The sequence below is a fragment of the Leucopleurus acutus genome, assembly GCF_964270905.1.
Source record: "Leucopleurus acutus genome assembly, chromosome: 16".
Lineage (NCBI taxonomy): Eukaryota > Metazoa > Chordata > Mammalia > Artiodactyla > Delphinidae > Leucopleurus > Leucopleurus acutus.
In genome coordinates, this window is record NC_139158.1 from 22,245,652 (window position 1) to 22,269,538 (window position 23,887).

At 40.7% G+C, this 23,887-nt stretch overlaps 1 protein-coding gene across 3 annotated transcripts in view; it reads left to right on the plus strand.

Annotated features, from left to right (window-relative positions):
• The first annotated feature begins 916 nt into the window (after positions 1-916).
• The window catches only part of LOC309973756 (acyl-coenzyme A synthetase ACSM1, mitochondrial), a 37,893-nt gene continuing 14,922 nt past the window's right edge, over positions 917-23,887 (plus strand). Inside the window, exons 1-8 of one of the 3 annotated variants that reach the window (XM_082858171.1) lie at positions 917-1,021; positions 4,269-4,526; positions 13,489-13,699; positions 15,985-16,192; positions 17,700-17,840; positions 18,615-18,774; positions 20,703-20,782; positions 23,028-23,151. In XM_082858171.1, the coding sequence (XP_082714297.1) occupies positions 4,335-4,526; positions 13,489-13,699; positions 15,985-16,192; positions 17,700-17,840; positions 18,615-18,774; positions 20,703-20,782; positions 23,028-23,151 (1,116 nt within the window). In that variant the 5' untranslated portion in view covers positions 917-1,021; positions 4,269-4,334. Of the gene's footprint in view, positions 1,022-4,268; positions 4,527-13,488; positions 13,700-15,984; positions 16,193-17,699; positions 17,841-18,614; positions 18,775-20,702; positions 20,783-23,027; positions 23,152-23,887 lie in introns of those variants that run through there. The other 2 variants (XM_082858170.1, XM_082858172.1) reach the window with 2 other exon arrangements.

A 23,887-nucleotide genomic window follows, 5' to 3' on the forward strand; every position in this document is an offset into this window, starting at 1 on the left:
CCCCATCCCCTTACAACTCCCCAAAATGGCTCTAGAAGAAAACGAACAGTACAAGCCACTACTTGTGACGATCTGGACTTATCCAATGCAACATCAATGTCAACCCAGTGTCTACATGCCTGGGCCAGGCACGCTGCAGACTTTACATTTGCAAACCTTTCAAAGATCCCGTGGGACAAATCTTATTAACAACCACCCACTCCTCCGCTTTTCAGATGAGAAGACAAAAGTTAGAAGAGGTAACTGGCTTGCCATGGGCCATCTTGCAAGTGTCTGTGCCAGCACTTAAGCTCAAGACTTTGGGATTCCAAAGACCCTGCATCTTGCCAGTACACCACACTGTTCCTCTTAGAATTCCACGTTAGTACAAACAGCCAACATTGATTATGCCAAGCACTGTGTTATGTACGTTTCATGAATTATTTCATTTAATACTAACAATGACAACAACAAAGAGCAACCATAGGAAATAGGTGTCACTATTAGCACTCCCATCTCATAGATAAGGAAACTGAAGTGTAGAAAAAGGAGGTCCACGAAAGTCAAAGAGAGCGTAAGCGGCAGACCTAACGCTTAAAGCCAAATCTCTCTGCCTCGGATCACAGGCCTTAACTACTAGGCAACGCTGCCACCTGACTGTCATTGAAACGAGAACATTGGAGACCTGGGACTGGCAGAGGGGAGCAGGTTAGCTACAGAGAACTTGTGAAAGTGCTCCATTTGGCTGTATCTGTTCATTCACACTGCAAGGCCTCCCTACCATAACTGGAGATTACGTTATATAGTTTTTCTAACCGATTTTCTCTCCATGAGGGCTTGTGATTGCTTTCTGACCTGTTATACGTGAGCATCTCCTCCCCCTTCTGAATCATTCAATTCCTGCCAAGTTCTCCACCCCAGCTGTGGCCAGGAACCAGGTTCTGTTGTGTGCACAGAGAGAACTGAACTTCTGATCAGAGAGAACTGAACCCGCAAAGTCCCCATCCAAGACCTAACCCCAGTGTTTCCTAGACAGTACCAGGTAAGATGGAGGTGAATGACAGCTTCTTTGGGTGGGTGGGTGTTTATATGTGTGTGTTTATCTGCCACAGGGCAGTAAAGTATATACTGAACTTAAAATCTGAAGACCCAATTTCAAATTCTGGCAGTGCCACTTACAGCCCTTGAGCATATCTTGTAACTTCTCTGACACTTCTTTTCCTTTACTGCAAAATGAGGATGGTGATATCGAGAGAGAGAGGTCTCAATGGGAATATACATGTGATATGCCTAGCACCGTGGCCGGCACACGGGTGATTGATTTAATGTTAGACAGCTCTGAATGTGGTGGGCTGTGGGAGGAGGGTACCGAGAGGGGTAAAAAAGATCCAGAAGTTAGACACTGGAAAGAAAACTCCATTATGCAGAAGTTTGTTCACAGTATATAAGGTGAATGCCTTTTATTAAAAAATATCTTTTTAGGGCTTCCCTGGTGGCGCAGTGGTTGAGAGTCCGCCTGCTGATGCAGGGAACACAGGTTCATGCCCCGGTCCGGGAAGATCCCACATGCCGCGGAGCGGCTGGGCCCGTGAGCCATGGCCTCTGAGCCTGCGCGTCCAGAACCTGTGCTCCACAACGGGAGAGGCCACAGCAGTGAGAGGCCAGCGTACCGCAAAAAAAAAAAAAAAAAAAGAAAAAAAAATATATCTTTTTAATATTTAACATGGAAGGGGCTGGCCTCAGAATTTGCTGGGAGTTAGAAGGCACCTCAACATTTACTGAGGCCTTATTCTGTATCAGACTCAGTGCTGGCAAAGTGATTTATATTGACTATCTTGCTAATCCTTGTGGAAGCCAGATAGTGGGCGTTACTACGATGCTCTCAAGTTTGGAGACATGAATGGTGGTCAAGATCACTCAGCTGGTACCCAGTGGAGCCAAACCTGGCTCTGTAGCTCTAGGATCCCCTATAACACGCTAAGGATGGTGCCTCATAAAATAAACAGCTTTTCAGTCCAAATGCTTGTGAAATCAAAGCTCTGTTGCAAGAACTCTTCAAGGCACTGTGTACCAGTCATATGGGATTAGGGTCCATATAATGACCTCGTTTTAACTTAATTACCTCTTTAAAGATTCTATGTCCAAATACAGTCACATTCTGAGGTATTGAGGGTTAGGACTTCAACATATGAATTTTGAGGGGACCCAATTCAGCCCATAATAAAGGATTAATTAATTTCCTCATTATTTCTCTTGCTGTTGTTTTGGTTTTTAGCCACTTATTAAGGGGTTGTTTGCACTGTCCTTGAGTATTTTAAGGAGGATCCTGCAGTGATGTAAACACCTGTGTATAAAAATAGCAACTGAGTCTGGTTTCTTGCTCTCAATGAGCTCATGCCTGTGGAGAGAGCTATGTGTTGGAAAAAATAGCAGGAAAAGCAGGTTTTAGAACTAGCTCTGCTACTAAACTTGCCTTGAAACCTTGGGGAAATCCCTGTCCCTCTTGGGATGTTGGCCTAGAATGGGGGTTTTAAGCTCAAATGTCGACAAGAGCTGGATAGGTACAGTAAGTGCAGTAGCAAGTAGCTGTAACAACATAGGGAGTAGTGGAAACCCTGCTGAATTGGACAACATTCCATTTAATTTTCAGCTCCAACCAGTTGGTGCCAGGTTGAAATAAAGGCCCAGTGTTGCCAGGCCTTCTGAGTTTTCAAGAGAAATCTTCAATTCACATTTTTAATGAAATCTCCCAAATTTTAAATATTGGCAATTCAAATTTTTTCCTCCAAAGGATGAGGGTCAAACGTCTGGGCCAGCTGATTTTCTTAGGGTCTTTCTTCCCTTAAGTGCTCTGAACAAAAGACAGTACTGTTTATTGACAGGCACTAAGAAGGAAGGGGACATACTTCAGTTCATGTGGTCTAAGGATCCACACAGACAAGGAAACTCTAAGGGATGAAGATTTCCCATATCTGTCCTCTTTTCTGCAGACAGCAGCAGGGTTCCGAGGGCAGCATCAGAATTAATTGGGGTTTGGTTATTGCGTCTAAACAGGTTGAAAATAAGTTGAGTCAAGTTTTATTGATCTCTTTTATGGGGCTATTGTCAAACAGTATTACCTTATTGCTGAAACGGGGAGGAGGCTTAATTGTTGGCAGTGATGAAGTGCTTGAACCTCAGAGCTATCTGTGAAGTGGCTTTCTTCTCACAGAACAGAAGTTCTAGCTTAAGCCAATTTTCACAATCAAACTTCAAGAAGCATCCTAATCAATGAGCGTTCTGCTCCCATGTTAGAAGCATTTGTTGGGATCTGGAGTGGCAAAGAAACTTTATTTCACAGGTCAAGTGATGGATTGGTAATAGCTACCAGGAATGCTGTCCTGGGGAAAACCCCGAGGCCAGATCCCAGTCCAGTAAGGAAGGTGCTGTGATATTAGCCTCCTCTGTCCTGAGTGTGCTGGTGCATATTTGTCAATATTCTTAGAGTCTCAAGTGACAGAAACCCAATCTCAGGCAGGAAAAACTGTTGGCTCATAGAATTCAGGACAGGATATTACCAAGACAGGAGTAGAGATGCAGACGGGCCTCAGGAACAATAGTTCTGAACCAGAGACTTGCATGCCTCTGAGATACTCTCTGCCCCTTATTTCCATGTCTCTGAAATCTTCCTTGTTTTCTTCACTCATGCAGAGCAGTTATCTCCACATGACAGGAATTATAGCCACCGACAGTTTCCAAAGTGTGCATTTCGTGGCTTCCACCAAGGAGAGACTGCCTTATGTACCCTTTGGTAACAAGCACACACACAGATTTTGGAGACGGATTATGATTAGCCCAGTTTAGATTAAAAAATCGTGGGAAATGACTGCTCAGCTCTGGACCAGTCAACTTTGAACAGGGGGTGGAATCATCTAAAAATACGTTAGTTTCCATGAGAACCATACATTTGGGCTCGGTGGGAAGAGAGGTCTCCAGAGCAAGGATAACATGAGGTACAGGACTTTCAAAATGATGAGTTTCTACCGAAAGGGGGATGACCACATGTCTGCCATCCCAGGGGGTACAAAAAGAGAAGGAGACCCTCAGAAATATGTGCCAACCTTACCTGGTAGCGATAGCCCCTCCCCATCATTTTTGGCCTCATCTGGGAAGAGAAATCCCCACCTAAATCAGTAAGGTGTGCCTTCCAAATTCCAGTGAGCTGAAACAAAGTTATCACTCTAGCAGTTAACCAGGAATGTGCCTTCATTTTGTGGAAGAAGTTCCTGCTCTAATGACTGACGTATTAGCCGTCTCTTCTCAAGGCAGGTGGTGGCCTGAGAATTCTGTGCCTGCTTCCTGAGGACTGCTCCACCATGCGATGGCTGATGAAGTTCCGGGTCCTCTGGGACATCCACAGATCCCGCTGTGGCTTCTACCCTGCCCCTCAGTACCTGCGCTGCCAGTCTTTGTCGGGAGCTGGAGCCCCAAGATGGAATGACTATGATACACCTGAGGAATTTAACTTTGCAAGTGATGTACTGGACTACTGGACTCAAATGGAGAAGGTAAGGAGGCACCCATGCTGGGGTTGAGAACAGGATTAACCTCTTGCTCCTAGTAGGTTGAGGGGCACAGAACTAAGAATGGCTTCTGGCTAAGCTTACAAGTATCATGAAAAGCTTATGTTTTGGGCTTCAATTCTCAGCCTGGACACTTCCTCAATTTTCTGAGCCCCAGTGGTTTTATCCGTGAAATGGGGATAATCTCATTTAAGAAACAAGACAGCAGGTGAAAGTGTCTGGTACACAGTCAGGTTAACTGTGACCAAGTGTCAAGTTCTAATCACAGGTCAGCAAGTTGATGTTGGTCTGGATTCTCACCTTCAACTACTGGAACTGTGAGTCTAACTAGAATTCATCTCATCACACTTGGGCTTGACTTCAGTTACACCGAGAGGGAGGGTACAGGCAACCTGACTGTGCACATGAACATCTGACCATGTAACAAAATCATGTCATCTATCTTCCTATGAGGATGGCAAGTACATCTGGAGTCTTCCCTATCAACTACCTACTTGAGCGTGTGGCTTTAGGGTGTGTCCAGAGAATCCTGTCCCTGTGGTCTCTGCAGAAAACTGCACGTTCTTTGTTTGTCTTTTACCAAGAGACAGACCAAGAGGGGGGCAGTGGTGACACTAGGAGTTGGGGTAGACAGTGGGTGGTGTTCCAGCTACTAAGTCCCAGCTGGTAATGTCCACATTGTGAAAACCCACTAAACACTGTCTTTGTACAGAAGAAAGAATTCGCCTAAGACGGAGTCAGAGAGTTGATGTATTTTTAATTTCCCATGAACATACATTCATATGTTAGTATTCAAAGCTTACATGCCTTTCATAGGGACTTTTTTCCTACCTCCATCTTTTTCCTTTTTCTGAATTTCCATAATAACTCCAGGGAAAATAGAGCCCTCAGTTATGGAGAGCCCTTTTTCATGTGCCATGTCAAGCACTTTGCACTTATTATTCTGATTAGATGGACACTTTAATCATCCCCATTTTCCAGTTGAGGAAACTGAGGTTCCAAGGGGTCAAATAACCTGCAGAATTCACAAACCTATTAAGTGAAGGAGCAGGATTTGGGTCCAGGCTGTCTGATTCTATAATCCACTGTTTAACCTGGTCTCACAATCTGATGACGTCCAAACATCTCTGCCTTCAGACTACAAACTGACTTTCATCACTGCCCAGACCAAAACTCTGGTTAGACCTTTTGAATCATGAGAAATGTCTGGAGAGGTCATCATTTTTTTTTCTGTATTTGTCTTCATAAAGTCCTTATTAGTTCACACATCAACCCCTGGAGATTATCACCATGTAAATATTTGCCCAGGGAATGCCGCGTCTTTGTTGGGTCATTGTCAGTTCCTCCATATCTCCAAACTTCTCCTACCCCCAGCATCTCCACCCCATTACATTCATTCTCACAACAGTTCTGATCTGTCTGTTTTTACTTTTCCAATTGCCTTGATCATCATCAGTGTCTCTCTAGTGACGTATGGTGTCTGACACCTAGCAATCCCTCAGTACACCTTTGTGGGATACATTAATTTTGAAACTTGCCGTATGAGCACTGTATGGATTGATGCTGCTCCCATGGAAGACCTTCTAGAGGGCACGCCACCATAGTCCACTCTGGCTTTCTGGGCCTCCCCTTACAACTTAACAAGCGTCATTCAGAAACTGATCCGTAGCCTAATCAACAACACAACCCAAACCATAACAAATAGAATTGATTTTGACTCAATTTTCAACACATTTTACTTTTTAAAAATGTTAAGTTAGAAAGACAACATTTTAATGTAACTTTTTTTAGCATAAGCCAGGCAACATACATCCAGGGGTGGAATATAGTCACTCATTCAGGCCACCAATTTACAACCCCTGACTATCCTTGGGAGTTGAACTCTATATTACTCTAGGCTCCAAGGATACTACACTCCAACTGATTCATGGAGCAGCCTCCCAAATCTATTCATGAGAGGTCACGTTCATGTCCAAAATCATTCATTCTGTCTCTTTGATACTGCATTCATTCATTCAGTTAGGATTTAATGAGTACCTAACATGTGCCAAACACTATTCTAGATAAGATAGGGATAGAAAAGTAAGCAACGTACAACGCTCCATCTTTCCTCTTTTGATAGTGTGATTCTCCACTTCATGTCTCAGGAGAGATGAGTACAGCATCTGTGACATTGACTTCTGTTTGTTTGGGCAAAAATCATGACAGGAACAAATTCTTCTTACCACCTTCTGATGTGATTTAGTAATAAATATTGCTCAATAAGTGTAGTGTCTGATATGTGTATTGTCACACCAGCTTTTTTTTTTTACTTCCATTTATATGGAATACTTTTTTCCATCCCCCGACTTTTTCAGTCTGTGTGTGACTTTAGATCTGAAGTGAGCCTCTTGTAGGCAGGATATAATGGGTCTTGTTTTTTTTTTTTTTATCCATTTAGCTACTCTATGTCTTTTGATTGGAATACTGATCCATTTATATTTAAGGTAATTATTGATAAGTATATAGTTATTGCCATTTTGTTGTTTTCTGATTGTTTTTGTAGTTCCTTTTTTGTTCATTTCTTCTTTTTTTCCTCTCGTCCCTTGTGATTTGATGACCATGTTTAGTATTATGCTTGAATTTCTTTCACTCTTCTGTGTGTGTACCTATTATAGGTTTTTGGTTTGTGGTTATCATGACATATATATATATATGTTTTTTTTTTAAGTTGATGATCTCCTAAGGTCAAATGCATTCTAACCACCCTATATTTTTACTGTTCCTCCCCATGTGTGTTGTTTTTGATGACATATTTTACATATTTTTCTTTTGCATATCCATTAACTACTTATCGTGGGTATAGATGATTTTATTACTTTTGCTTTTTAACATTCCTACATAAGTGGTTCCTTATCTTGGAGAAGTGGCCTAATGTAGGAGATGTCCTATGGGCCCAGCAGCACACTCCCCTCTGGTCACCAGTGTTATATGCTCTAGGGTTATATGCTCTAGGGTCCCCCCCCTCTGTGGGCTATGTGGGCCCTTCTGTTGTGGCATGGCCAACTACCGTGGGTGCACTGGTAGTCAAGGCTGGCCCCCAGACTGGTTGGCTGACATTTCCTGTCTCATGTAGTGGTTGCCAGCCTGTAGCCAGGGATGGTTCCTGATGTGGCTGGCCATGTGGCCTGGGATGTTCCAGGGCTGATCTTGGCTCACTGATGGGTGAAGCTGGATCCTGGGATAGCTGGCCATGGGGTTGGGGCACCTGGAGTTGGGGTTGGCCCACCGTGATTGGGGTCATCTTTAGATTTAATTTAACCCTGAAATTCCTTATTATTCCTTCTTTAGATTCCAGAGTTGTTGTTTTTTTATTTATTCATTCAGTACATATTTAACAAACATTTACTATGTACCAGGTACTATTCTAAATGCTTTGATAAAGAATTTAAAAGTTATCACTAATTTTTTGTTGTTGTTTTATTGAGATATAATTGAAATATAATTATCACTGTTTTCCTAAAAAAAACAAAACCCAGCAGCTTTTCAGGTCAAACCCTTAACACACTAGCATTCATATTGAAATATTTAGACATAAAATCTGGGGTTTTCATTGCAGAAGAGCTTTTGGTAATGGATTTAACTTTTTTTTTAATAGATAGGAGGTTTTTAAGATTTCTGTTCATCAACTTTGGAAAGTTAACATTTTTTAGCAATTTGTTTATTTCATTCCAAATGTCATAAAGTTATTTTTTGACATAAAGGTATTAATATTTCCATTATTTCTGTTTTAATGTCTGTAAGATTTATAACAATGTACACTTTTTTATTCTTGATATTTTTAATATGTTTATTCTCTTTTTTTACTTGATAAGTCTTCCTAGGAGTTTACCAATTTTACAAATCTTTTCAGAACCAGTTTTGGTTTTACTGATATTCTCTATTGTGTATTTGCTCTCCATCTGATTGATGCCTACTGTTATCTTTATTATTTCTTTTCTTGTATCCTCCCTTGATTTAATTTGTTATTCTTTTTTTAGCTTCTTGAAATGGAAGCTTATGTCCTTACTTTTAAGCCTTCCTTCTTTTCCAATATATGCATTAAAAGTATAAATTTCCCACTTAGCACTCCTCTTAGGTACATTATACAAATTTTGATATGTCATATTTTATTATCATTAAGTTCAAAATATTTTTTATTTGCCTTTTGATTCTTCTCTGGCCCATAGATTACATAGAACTGTATCGGTGAGTTTCCTGATAGTTGAGGTGGGTTTCTCATTGTCTTCTTGTTAATGACTTCTAGCTTAATTCTATTGTGGTCAAAAAGTATACTCTGACTTTTGAAATTTCTGGAGGTTAGTAAACATTCCAAATGCAATGGAAGAGAATGTGAGTTATATCATTGTTGGGGAAAGTGTTTTATCTATGTCAGTTAGGATTTAAATTCTATGAAATCTATCATATTCTATCATTAATTTACAGAAATTATAGAAATTCTACTTGTATTTCATTTTAATTAAAAATGAAGCAAGCCCTTTCTATTGGCAATAAATTCTTATGTGTTTTAACATTCAAAAAGAATCATCTCATTCATCAATCACATGAGTAATTGATCTACTTTCCCGTTTTCCTTCTTTGAAGTATATTTTAGAGATTAACAAGGAGTAGCTATGTAGGTTTTTGTTTATTTCAATCAACTGTTTTGATCTATAATTTACCTAGAATACAATTCACACATTTTATGTGAAAGTTTAATAAGTTTTAGAACATTTCTACCACCTCAAAAATTTCCTTTTGTCCTTTCCTAGTCAATACCCCCCCATCCCCACCCTGAGCCCCAGGTAGACACTAATTTGCTGTCACTAGCCATTATATTTCTCTTTCCTAGGGTTTCATAGAAATGGAATAATATAAGATGCACTCTTTTGTGTCTGGTTTCTTTTACTCAGCATGTTTTTGAGATTCATTCATACTGTCTTGTGTATTACTTCTTCATTCCTTTTTATTGCTGACTTAGTGTTTTATTTTTTAGATCTATTTCTCAATTTCCATTGGCTTCAAACTTCACTGCATAAAACTGTAAATCTCATATCCAGTTTAAAGGTTGTGTTTTTTCTTCTTGAAAACATGCTAATCTTAATATCACATTATCAGATTAATTCTGAGCCCCCCAAACTGTAAATCCTTAAGCAATATCTTCTTCAAGTTGCAAGAGTTAAGAGTCTAAACTTTTATCTGAATTAAAACAATTGTTTTCACCTTGATACGCCAAACTTTCTATCATTTTGTAAACTCATATAGAAATTATATAATCTGTTCCCCTTATATAGACAGTGCACAACTAGTCGTTTATACTTGCTAACATTCCTTAATCTGTTGGAGAATATTTCTTTTCATAGCACTGATTTTTCCATAGATATGAATATATGTATATACATATATCTGTGTGTGTGTGTATGTATGTATATATGTATATAAGTCTTATCTAAGGTGAGACACACTCTTTTGTTCCAATCATATGAGGCAAAGATGGTACGATCATGTTTGCACATATGTGGGAAATAATTTCTGGAAGATTATACACCAAGCAGTTATCAGTGTTGACCTTCAGGAAGTGACAATGTGTTGAGAAATTTGAAGAAATTTTTCTGTTCATAAGAAATTTTTCTGTTAGTAAGATTGTGCCTTGCGTGAACTTTTACTCTGAACATGCTTTGTTGGGGGAATTAAAAAAACTTTAAAAAATCGTTTTACTTGGGGAAAATAAAAGACTTGATTTAAACAAGAAAATGAAAATTGTCCATAAACATTTAAAATTTTACATACATGTGTATATATATGTCTTGTTCACCATTGTATCCTTTTGGTCTAAGAACAATACCTAAGAAATAATGGGAACTTGGCAAATATATATTGAATGAATGAATGGATACTATTATATAAGTTTGGATTTAATGTAAATGTGGTTTTCCTTTTCTAAATTGATGTTGTATTATAAGATTTTTATTGCAAAAATATTCTGAAAGTTTTTTGATCGGTTTTATCATATTCCATCACATGGAGGTAACAATTCTGTCGACAGCATATAGTTGAATTCTGAGTTTTTTGTCCATTTTGCCAATCTAGTTCTTTTGATTGGGGAATTTCATTCACTTACATTAAAAGTAATTACTGATAAGGAGGACTGACTATTGCCATATTGTTAATTGATTCCTTGATGTCACAGCTTTTGTGTCTCTCAGTTCATCCCTTACTGCCTTCTTCTGTGTTTAGTTGATTTTTTGTAGTGATATGTTTTGATTTTCTTTTCGTTTCCTTTTGGGAATATTCTGTAGATAATTTCTTTGTGATTACCATGGGGATTACATATAACATTCCAAATTATAACACTTCAATTGAAACTAATAACAACATAACTTCATTCACATACAAAACCCTACTGTTTTCCAGTTCCCTTGCACCTTCCTATATTATGTTATTGATTTCACAAACTATATCTTTACATATTGTCTACCAATTAACATAGATTTATAATTGTTTTTTATGCTTTTGTGGTTTCCATACAGTGAAAGAATAAAAAGTGAAGTTATGAACCAAAATTATAACAATACTGTTTTTATATTTGTCTTTGTATCTATCTTTATTAAAGAACTTTATACTTTTATATTTAAGTTACTCTCTAATATCCTTTCATTTCAACTTAACTCCTTTTAGCATTTCTTATAGGGAAAGTCTAAGGATAATGAACTCCCTCAGTGTTGTTTTTTTTTAATCTGAGAATGTCCTAATTTCTCCCTCATTTTTAAAAAACTATTTAATTTATATTGGAGTATAGCTGATTAACAATGTTGTGATAGTTTCATGTGCACAGTGAAGCAACTCAGCCATACATATTCTCCCTCATTTTTGATGGACAATTTTGCTAGATATAGAATTTTTGGTTGACAGTTTTTTTTTCTTTATCACTTTAAATATATAATCTCACTGCCTTCTGGTCTTCAGTCCACTGGTAATCTTATTAAGAATTTCACCTGATGAGTCACTTTTCTCTTGCTGCTTTTAAGATGCTCTCTTTGTCTTTGCCACCTGTAGTTTGATTGTAATGTCTCTCTGTGGGTGTCTGGGTTTTCCTACTTGGAGTCCATTGAGCCTCTTGTATTTGTCTCTCCATGCCTTTCTCAAATTTGAGAAGTTTTTAGCCATTATTACTTCAGATACGTTCTATGCTCCATTTTCTCTCTTTTTTCTTCTTCTGATCGTCCCATAATGTGTATATTGGTCTATTTGATTGTGGCCCAAAAGTTTCTTAGGCTCTGTTTATTTTTCTTCTTGTATTTTTCTTTTTGTTCTTCTGACTCATTAATTTTAGATGACTTGTCTTCAAGTGTACTGATTCTTTCTTCTGCCTACTGAAGTCTGCTGTTGAGTCCCTTTGTGAAGTTTTCAATTCATTTATTATATTTCTCAGCTCCAAAATTTCTGTTTGGTTCTTTTTATAATTTGTACCTCTTTGTTGATATTCTCATTTTGTGCATATATTATTTTCCTGATTTGCTTTAGTTCTTTGTGTTTTCCTTTAGCTTTTTCAGTGTATTTAAGACAGTCATTTAAAAACCTTTGCCTAGTAACTGCAGCCTATGTCTCTTTAGGGTCAGTTCCTGGAGATTCAAGTTGTTACTTCGAATAGCCTGCTTCTCTTTTTCTTTGTAGACCTTGTGATCTGTTGTTAAAAATTGCATATTTAAAAAAAATAGCTTCCTCTCTCAGTCTTTGCAGCCTGGCTCCATGCAGGGATAGACCTTCTATAATCTGCTCAGTACGAAAACTTAAGGTCTTCTCTGGCATGTGTCTTTCCTGGTCCTGTCCATGTGTGTGGGTTTTTTTTTTTTTTCTAGTTTTCGCTGCTCTTTAACATTTTAACTTTCTTAAAAGTCTGTTTCTTCTGGGGGACTTAAATGTTCTATTCTTTCTTTGTCTGTAGTCTCTAATCCATAGGTAACCACAGGTCTACAGTTTCCACACACTGTGACATCTGCCACTGTTTTCAGATACCTCCAATATGCCATCATACCCATCTGAGCTCCAAGTCAGTCAAGACAGAAACCAGTGCCTAAGGCCGCCTCCAGACAAGCTAGAATGTTGCACACAAGTTTCAATCTTTTGCATCTATCCCAGGGGAGGGGCTGGGAATTGGGTGGCTTCCTCTGACTACACTGTACCACATCAGAGAGCGGGTGGTGCAAGAATAAGCAAAAACACCACAAAATTTCTTACCATTTTGGTTATGACTTTTTATTGTTTGGGCATTTGTTGGTTGCTGTGGATTTGTGACTCTTTTCTAAATTCCCAAAGCCATCTTAGTCTATTGTTGTTTACTTGATGTTTTTGTGAGGGAAAAAGGCCCTGGACCTTCCAGGACTGACTTCTTGCACCTCTAGAGGTACCTTAATTTAAAAAATAATTTCCCCAAATATTCAGGAATTAAATTATCCTCTTTTATTTTGTTGTAATAATAATAACAGTAATTTTATTGAGCACCTACTATATGCCAGACACTGTTATACACACTTGACCTTTTAAAATAATTAATTTGAACTTTACTACAGTCTAGGTAGTATTATTATACCTTTTTCATAGGTGAGAAAACTGAGGCACAGAGAGTAACCTACTGTCCATGTGGAACTAAGACAGACACATGGGGAATAAAATTGTAAGTCTTCAATAAGTAACATGAAGGCTCTTCATGGTTTTATGTGACTTAAGAAGAGGGGGTTACAGTAGACCCGAAGACGTTGGCTGGATCACACCTCCCCTCAACTTCTCTTGGCGCTATAAATGCTTTAAAATGGGATCTCAGACCTTGAGCTACACTCACAGTGGAACGTGACTGTGGTAGTGGATTGGCCACATTAGTGCCCCTTTCCTTTGAATCAGGAAATAACATGTAGCATATGATCCTAACCAGGAAGGCAAGAGAGGTCCAAACCCAGCCCTGTGGTGGGTGAATAATCAAGGGGATGAAGTGAAGTGGAGTTTCAGAGAGATGACAGACTTAACCCGTCGTGCAGCCAACGTCTTCACACAGACCTGTGGCCTCCAGGAGGGAGACCATCTAGCCTTGATTCTGCCTCGAGTGCCTGAGTGGTGGCTGGTGATCGTGGGCTGCATCCGAACAGGTCAGTGACCCAAGCAGACCTTTGGGCTCACCTAGAGCCAGTTTGTCCCGAAATATTAGGTGCTTTCTCTCCCCCCAATTTTTCTACTTCGCAGTCTTTCTTTTTCTCAGACTCACTCAAATATTATTTTACTCCTTCTCATCCACTCTCTCCCTTATACTCACACCCTCTCAAACACAATGTCATAATTCTCTCTCTGTCTCTCACACACACGCACACGCACACACACACACACACACATATTTTCTCCTACACGGTCTCAGACATTCTTGCTTCTTTATAAGATTCATCAATTGTTAACGTTTTGCCATATTCGAGCCCTCTCTCCCAGTGAGTCATTTAAGAATCAGTTGCAGACACTGTGACACCCATAAACACCAGATAAACACTGCAGCATGCATCTGCTAAGATCCAAGACATTTCCTTCACATAACCACAGTAGAGTTATCACACAAGAAGTTTAACACTGATGCAATAGAGTTACCTGATATACATCCATCGTCAAAATTCCTCGATTGTCCCAATAATGTCCTTTATAGCATTTATTTGGTTTAAATCAAAAATCCAATGCATTGCATTTAGTTGTTATATCTCCCCCATCTCCTTTAATCTAGAATGTTTCTCTACGTTCTACACTGTCTACATGACGATGACAATTTTGAAGCGTCTAAGCCAGTTGTTTTGCAGAAGGTCCATCAAAATGTGTATTTCTGACTCCTTCTTCATGATTATCTTCAGGTTAGACATTTTTAGCCCAGGCACTAGAAGGGCACTATTGTGTCTTCCTTGGTGCCTCACATTGGGGATATATAAAGTTGGTTTGCCCTAATATCATTGATATTATCACTTTAGAAAGGTAGTATCCACCTTTGTAAAGGTACCTTTTCCTTTTGTAGTTAGTAAGTAATCTGTCGTATAATATTTATGGGATTGTGTGAATATCCTGTTCCCCAACTGTCTTTCCCTTTATGGTTTGACAATCCACTGATGATTCTTGACTGAATTGAATATTTTAATGGTGGTCTTTTATTAGGATTTTCTATTTATATCATTCCCTCTACATTTATTAGTTGGCATTCTTCTATAGAGATTTTCCTTTCCCTTTTAATTGCTTATCTATGCATTAATCTATACAATCAGTGTGGGACTCATGGATTCTTTTTCGAATCACTTCAGTTGTTCTATAATGCATGCTCATACAACAATATGTCGTGCTCTTGGTCACATATTCTCTGTCTCATGTTTTCTCACAAATAGTTGATTAATCCATCAAGATCAAGAATTAACAGCAGTGGCTGAGGGAGTATAGAGAAGCCATGCCATCTGTATAGTGAAGAGATGGTCCATGAGAAACCCAAGACATGACTTGAGACCTCTGGGATAAGAAGAATTAAAGAGGAGTAGAAGCAAAGGACGGAAATTCCAAGAATGGTCATAGCACATGGAAATGCTTAGAGTCAGGAGTAGCCTATATGAAGAATGGTCATCTTGAAATAGAGAATAGAGTTGTGCGAGAGAAAGATGGAGAGTGAGCAGTGCACTCAAAGTCAGGATGGGGAGTGTGTTGTTTTCCTGGAGACAGGGTCCAGGTGTTAGTGGGAAGAAGAAATGTGGAGGGGAAAAAGTCAGTGCTCTGTGGAACTAAGCAGGCTAATAATATGGAAGCTGGGTAGTAGGAAGATTCAGGACAGGGCATCTGGTGGAGAAATTAGAATGCAATAGGGGCACACAAAGACTTGAGCTAATTGTTGGTGATGGAAGATGGAAGGGAAAGTCGAAAAGTTCAAAGGACATTGCAGTTAACTTTGGGTATGACGAACGAAGGAAAGAGAGGAGATTCAAGATGACACAAGGAATGATGACAACAGATGACAAGAGATTCACGATGACAGAGAAGGAAGTGAGAGGAGAAAAATGGGGGCAGGGAGGCAGAGTCAGGGACACTGTCCTACTTGTATCTTTCTCAGATCCTGTGTAAATTTGTATGGAGAAGGACTCACCTGTCTACTGGCTAGATCCATTTAGAGTAGAAATTATTAGGGCAGGCTTTTCAAATTTTAATGTGCATAGAAATCCCTTGGAGATCTTGTTAAAATGCAGATTCTGATTCAGTAAGTTTGGGGTGGGGTGTGAGATTCTGTGTCTTAGGCGGTGTTGATGCTGTGGACCATCCTTTGCATACCAAGAAGTTAGGGGATTTCTTTGCAGATAAACCAGATCTGACAGCCAAGGTTGTGAGGCTGTGAAAGAGATACCAGAACAGGCAGTTTCTTTCTCATCCCTAGGGATCGTCTTCATGCCAGGGACCACCCAGATGAAGGCCAAGGACATTCTCTACCGACTACAAGTGTCTAAAGCCAAGGGCATCGTGACCACAGATACCCTTGCCCCAGAGGTGGATTCTGTGGCTTCTGAGTGTCCTGCTCTGAAAACCAAGCTCCTGGTGTCTGACCACAGCCGTAAAGGGTGGCTGGACTTCCGATCACTGATGAGGTGAGTTTCTGGTCTGATGAATGTGCTTTCTGAGGAGTAGCAGGAGAAAGCCACTCACTGCCTAGTGCTGGTACAGAAGCAGCCAGTGGGAGGAAGCTCACCAGGTCTGAGCTTCTCTTCACAGCTATGTCACTGATTTGCTGTGCAACTCTGGGCTAGTTCCTACTCCTCTCTTCGTTGCAATTGTTTTATGTATAAAATGGAGAAATTGAACTTCTTTGGCTCTCTCACTAAAATATAATCACCCCTGTGCAAAGGAGATGTGTAAAGTCAGAGAGTTATTGTGTTGCATGTTCCTTGTAGGTGGGGAATCTGAATATTATTTTTATGTAAATAATTAGCAATTAAAGAAGTTGAACAAAAGGTTAAGATGAATTTTTACGGTAAAACATGGTACTGAGGAAAAAATGACAGGCAGCTTTGGGAGCAAACACTTTCCATGTCCTAGGGGGTAGGTGTCTATAGGGACGCCTTGAAGGAAAATTTAGGGAAGTGCTGAAGGTAAGAAAGACCCCTCCACCTCCAAAACTCTGATTCTGCAAGTCTTTAGGCATTTTTCATATCACACACAAACCATGCTGGATTTGTTTTCTTGAAGTAATTCCACAGTTTTTAAAGCTCTTTACTTCAACCCCCAAGGGCAAATATTAACAGTGAAATCACATCTTATGCTAGATTCTAAAGTCGGAGAATTAGATTAAAATAGCTTAAACAAAGAATACTCATTAAAACTCGCCTACATTTCCCAGACTCAGGATGGTATCATTTCTCCACAAGAGCCAGGGCTCCCTCCAGCACTGGGATTGCTTGCAGCCTCTCTGCCTGAGTACTGTAGGAAGCTTGCATTTACAATTGTAATAGGCCCGAGAAAGAGGCTCTCGGCCAAGGAGAAGCTCCCCAAGAACCGAGGCAGACGGAGGGAGCTACGGATCCTACCTTCCACCTCCAGCTCATGCTAGCGCAGATGTACATGTATATATTCCTTACACTGTCGTTCTCCCTAGCTCCTGTGAAGCTAGTCTGTGTAAAATACAAGGTTAGCAGTGTGACTAAAAGCATAGTATGTGGATCACACTGTCTGAGTTTGAATCCTGGCTCTGCAACTTGCTGGCTATATGTCTTCAGGTAAGTTACCTAACCTCTCTGAGCCTCAGTTCCCTCATCTACAAAATGGGCATAAAAGCAGTACTTGCCTCTTAGGGTTGCTCTGAAGATTGAATGAGTTCTTATTTGTAGATCATTTAGAGCATTGTGTGGAATCATTGGAAATACTATTTAAATGTTTATTAAAATATAAAGTAATCCATCATATTTTCCCCACTTTTTAAAATGAAGAAATGTCAGTCCACCTATCCAAGTCACCCATAAACTTTGTTTGGTGCCTAATACTGGGAGTTGCAAACCCCAGTTTTCTGACTCCAAGACTCATATTGCTTCTTTTGCTTCCCCAGAGGATGGAAAAACAGGAAACATGACTTCTGTCCTTTTGTATTGAATCCCTTTGCAGATCAGAATCCCCAGTTCACACCTGTATTAAGTCAAAGACCCTGGACCCAATGGCCATCTTCTTCACCAGTGGGACCACAGGCTTCCCCAAGATGGCAAAGCACAGCCATGGACTTGCTTTGCGATCCTTCTTCCCTTCATGGTACGAGAGAGGGCACCAGCTTAGAAGCTGGGCCACAGATCTGGGGTGAAGTGTGTATGTATATGTGTATGTGTATGTGCTGGGAAAGGAGCTCTTGGTGGAATTGACCCCGTGCTGTTTCTGCTTTCTGCTCTCTTTGGTTCAGACCCCTAAGGGTGTGAGAAGTATAGGCTGACAGAGGCATCTGAATGACAAAGGAGGCACATTTGGGTCCTGCCTGAGCACCTTCACAGGAGGCATGGAGGAGATGTGGGTGGAAACAGCAGGCATTCTGCAAACCACACAAATGACAAGCCCCTGTGTTCCTGTCAGTAGTTCCAGGGTTTGGTGGGGAAAGATAAAATGCTCCAGCAATGTGACCTTACGTGACAGGTCCTCTCCTCTCCTTGATTGTGGACAAATCTGGCATAGAGTTTCCCAGTCATGAACTGTTAGGGAAAAATAATACCTGGAACTAAGCCACTCCAAGCCACTGCCCTAACCTGGAAAAACATAGAGGCTGAAGCTGGGTTAACCATTTAATCAATTTTAAACCAAACTCTTCTCCCTTCTCTCCATCCCCCAACTAGTAATATTCAAACCAGACCACGTTCTATATACTTTGTACCTTATTAACCAGACCAGGGGGACAGAGAAGGCTTTTTGTAGATAGTTGGTATCTGTGCTAATGATAACACCTGAGTAGCAAAATCCTGGAGGAATGCAGGTGGAGAGAAGGGAAGGATAGTATAGTAGTCAGAATGGTATCTGAGGCTAACTGTACTTTGGAGTTAGCAGGAAATTACTGCAGCTGAAGACGTCTGATGTCCTCTGGTGCCTGTCAGACACAGGCTGGGTTCTGGCTGTCCTGGGGTCCATGCTTGAACCATGGACAGCGGGGTCTACAGTCTTTGTCCATCATCTGCCCCAGTTTGACCCCAAGGTCATTGTACAGGTAAGAAGACGAACCTTTCGATATCAACAAACTCCCAGAAAAAACTCATTTCGAGTTCAAACACTGGATCCAACTGAGAAAATACTTGATTAGCAAAGAAGCCTCTTAGTATAACTCTTAGCATAATATAACCCTGGCTCTGGGTTTCTCAAAGTGTGAAGCACTGAATCAATCATTGTATCAGAATTACATCAAGAGGTAACTTTGAAGAAGACACATATTCCAAAGCTTTCCCTAGACCTATGGATCAGACTTTGTGGACCTGGGAACCAGAATATACGTTTTGAGAAATGAAAGCAAACAGAACAAGCTCAGGTCTCCTGGATCCTGGATCCTGGCTCTACCAGGGCCAGGTAGCTGGTGTGTGAATGTTGTATTTGTGTGGCTACTCAATTTAATGACATTTAGAAACAAAGGCCTTGGAATATGACAGATCTAGTTTCGTATCCCATGATTGACATTTATTAGTGGTTTGCTTACCACTCTGAGCTTCAGTTTCCTTATCTGTAAAATGAGAGTCTTAATGGTTACTATTTCCACAAAATTGTTGGGAATATTAATGAGATGACATAGGAAAGGTGTGTAAAGTGCTTAGCCCTGAGACTAGCCCAGAGAGAACACTCAGTAAGTGGTAGCAGTTGCTGTTATGCATACACCATGATAATAACTGAGGTCACCTGCATGAACTCCTTCAACGTATTTCTCTTCACTTAAAAATTGTCTTTGTGTCTCCGCTCACTCCCCTGCTTTCTGTCTCAGAGGCAGACCTGCCCCTTCACCTCTCAACGTCCAACTCCCTCCCGACACCTGCTGCCGATCCTGTTCTCTTCCCTGCCCTTGTGTTTGGAGCCCCTCTCTATTAATCTTTAACTCATTAAACCTTTTCTCCTGTATTTGCAATCTCTCATTTTTCATTGACTCTACTCCCTCAGTCCATAAACATATTCAAAGTTCCTCATCCTAAGAACACCTGCCCTTCACCCTGGTACACCTCGGACCAGCCCCGTCTCTCCTCCCTTAAGGTCAGATTGCTCCACAGAACATTCTCCACTTGCTACAGCTACCGCCTGTTCCCCCAGCTCACCCCTGAACACCGTAGTCATCCAAGGCTCTGCCCTCAACTTTCCCTCCCCTCTAAGCAGCTTCCTGTACTTCCATTTCTCCAGCAGGTACGTCCACTCAGTCTCAAAACTGTCCAGTCTTCTCTCTCCAGGCTAGTTTCTGCCTGTTTTTCTGCTGGTTGGTTAAGTTCATCTGCTCATCCCTCCAGCACCTGAAACTGCACCTCCCACTTCTCATTCCCTGCCCCTATGTCAACATCTGCCTCTCCGTCATTATTTTCTGCCTGCATCCTGCCGGTCTCTGAGGCATAAAACTGCACAAACCACAATGAATCCACCTCTCTCCTTCCCCCACCAGGTCTAATTCTTCTTCCCCTACAAGGGGTGTCCCCACAGTCTCAGTGTATTTTAAGCTTGAATTATTTCAAAGAACTGAGTCTACAAATTTACCCCAAACCCTGCATTTGAAAGTTCAATTGTTTAATTTACTTTACAATTATTACTTTCGTGAATTTTTAAAAATAAACTTTTTAAATTACTTGGTTTCAGTCTCTCCTATTGAAGATGGGAAATAGTGACTAAAACGAAAAATGTTAAATTAAAATTTACCATTCAAATTCACAAAACAAAACTTTCCCTTCATTCCCTCCCTACCCATCCCCTCAACTTAGACTTTCTTGTGTTGCTCCAATCGTACCTGACACATGCCATGTACGGAATTCATGCTCAATTTAGGTATACTGAAAGAATTAACAGATGAATAAATGGGCTCTCCTAGAGGAGAGGTCAGAATTAAAATGCTAATAACAAATCTATGTTTTAAATTTTAATTGCAAAAATAAAATTTTTTTTCTCCTACCTTTCTAGACTTTATTCAAATACCCTATTACCCAATGCTTTGCTGCGCCCTCTGTATTTCGAATGATTCTGCAGCAGAATTCCACCAGGTATGGTAGATGTGGCTGCGGTTGGTAACAGGAATCTTCGGGTAGGATTTTAAGTAATCTGATGCACTGTGGTCTGACTGATTTTAGCTATGGTTCTTTGAGGATACTGTGTGTGTGTGGTGGGGGGTAAATGTTGGTGGTGATATTTAGCAGCTAATCTAATTGGTTCTTTAAACAGGATTCAGGGAACCAAAGGAAACACTGAGTGAGCCTTGCATCATTGTGGGTTTTTACTTTTATAAACATTTTTGTTGTCAAGTAAACATACAGAAAACTATATAATATATACATTTACAGATTAATGAATTGTTGAAAATAAAACAGCTATGTAACTGCTCACCAAAGGCCCAAAAATAGGACATGGCCAGTGTCCCCAGAGACCTCCTCATGCCTCTCCATCTCCACTAACGGAATCCACTGTCTTGGCGTTTATGGTTCATTTCCTTATTTTCCCTCATAGTTTACACAGGAAATATCCCTAGACAAATTACTTTACTTGCTTTTGAGCTTCATGTAATCATACATTATTCCATAATATCTGGCTTCTTTTTTCAATATTATGTTTCTAAGAAGTGTCCGTGTTGTTAAATAATGCTGGAGTTAATTTTCATTGCTGTATAACATTACATTTTATGAAAGTAGCACATTTTAACTCAGTTCTATTATTGGGCATTTGGGTAGTTTTCAGTTTGGGACTATTGATGATTAATGCTGCATTGAATTTTTGAACATGTACATAAACACGTAAACACACATTGCTGTAGATCTTCTCTGGGAGAGGAATTGCTAGGTCACACTGACATTGCACCCTACTACCTTATTTTCCAAAGTTTTGAACCAAGGTATGCTCACCCTAGCAGGGTAGGAGCATTTCCATTGTTCCACATCTCTGACAATATTTGTTTTTGTCCAAGTTTTAATTTTTGCCAATCTGATGGGTATGTAGTATCACACTGTAATTTTATTTTTGCATTTCCCCATGTTTGTGGATTAATTTTTAGCTCACCTGAAATCTGCTCTTTGAACCTTATGGTTGTTTATGTATCTTTTAGCGACTCTGAAATTGAAATGGCTACCTCAGAGTCAGAGCTAACATGTTTTAGACATAAAAGACTTAAAATACCAAGGAGTTCAATTTATGAAGATAACTGAAATACAGCTTGATTTTATTCATGAACCCTCCATCTGACAGAATTATGTTTCCAACTGTATTTCAAAGCTCATATTACAGCTACTTGTTGCAACGTTCTTGAGATGGTGAGCAAACCCCATACAAATTCAACCAGGGCATGAATATTGACTCTATTGGAGACTCTGCCCATTTTATGTACTTTGGATAAAGCTCAGGAAGAATGAGGACCATACCCTCAATGAAGCCAGCCCTCCTGTCCATCACCACAGGCTCTGTATATATGAGCAGAGGGTGGCAAGGGATTCTGCCACCTCCCTCATCCCTACGAGCTGGCTCAGCTCAGCCCCGTGCAAAGTGGTACTAAGACCCCAATCACTTCTACCCATTTCCTTCAGGGAATCCATCATTATTTTGAGATGGTTTTTGTATTATTTATGGAAATCTTCATGGGGAAAATAGATGAGAGGATTTACATCGCACAACGTACCTAGCAAACTACTGCAAATATTCACAGCAGACTTTTCTGTTCTCTCCCAAATTCCTGCTCTCAGGGCTGTTACCTGTGATCCTTCTTCTCTTTACTTACATGAATCCTCGTCTTCCTTGATGTCCCGAGCAATTCATTTCCAACCCCTAATTTGCATTCTCCAGCCAGAAACACAAAAGGCCTTCAGTTCACATAAGCCCACTCTTCCCAGAAGGCGGTACAGTTCTATTACCATCCTAGCATATCCTTGGGGTCTTATCCCTCAGCCCTTATGGTTTATAAAAATATCCCTCTTAGCCACATAGAATGCTTAGAATGTGTTCCAAGCACACTTTTCTCCCTCTTGTTACATCAACATCCATATTCAATCCTGATCTCCCTGATTTAACCCATTAGCCTCAACACCACCACCACCTACCCCTGCCAGATGAGTTAACAGGTACCAACAGGAAATGACTTCCACTTGGACTTGACCACCAGGAAAATGCCCAGAAGGCAAGTAAGAAAGCGAAGAAGCAGAAGGATGAATGATCCAGATGACAATGCTCTGAGCTCTCCCTGGGCCTGGGGCAGAGCGCCCAAGCCCAATCTGCAGAGGCTCTGTTGACACCTTGCCTTCCCCTCAGTCTCAGGTTCCCCACCCTGGAGCACTGCTGTACCGGTGGGGAGGCCCTGCTGCCCGAGGAGCAAGAGCTGTGGAGAAGACAGACAGGCGTTCTGCTCTACCAGGCCTACGGACAGTCAGAAACGGTAGGTGAAGGGTCCCTCTGGGCCAGTCAGGATGTGCTCGTCCACTGAGCCCAGCAGATGAGCTGAATCCTGCTATGAGTGTGTGCAGAGCACACAGCACTGCTCAAAGCCAGTGGGAGGCTCCAGAGCTCTAGGCTTATTTGTCCCAAATAAATTTGCAGAAAAGACAGTTGCAGCTCATCAACTTGTCAAAAGACCCATGTGCTGAAAACTATTGGACAAAAACTTAGAAAGGGGTCTAAGGACATGGTGCCACTGTACCTGTGATAATTAGTTATAATTAAGGGAGCCCGGGAGGGGCACTGGCATAGAAGGCACTCTCCAGAGACATGGAAGCCACCACTGCAAGTCCTGTCCACTTCACCGTCCCTTCCTAGGCAGCAACCACAGGAGCAGGCCGGAGCTAGCCCCGGAAGTTCACTAGTTCATTTCTGGGTGTTTATGAGGAGAGCACACAGCTTTGATGGTGAGAAACTAGCAGGAGGAGAGATCTTCTATATACACGCCACACACACACACACACACACACACACACACACACACACACACACACACACACACACACACACACACACACACACACACAGTGTGATCCCAAAGAGGATCACTGACCAGTCAGGTGGGCGGGGCATTCAAAGAATCATGCATGTCTTGAATCTCAAGGACTTTATCCGTGATAGTGTGGGCAGGTATCTCACTTCTAACACATTTTCAATGCATTTCCGATGCTGGGCAC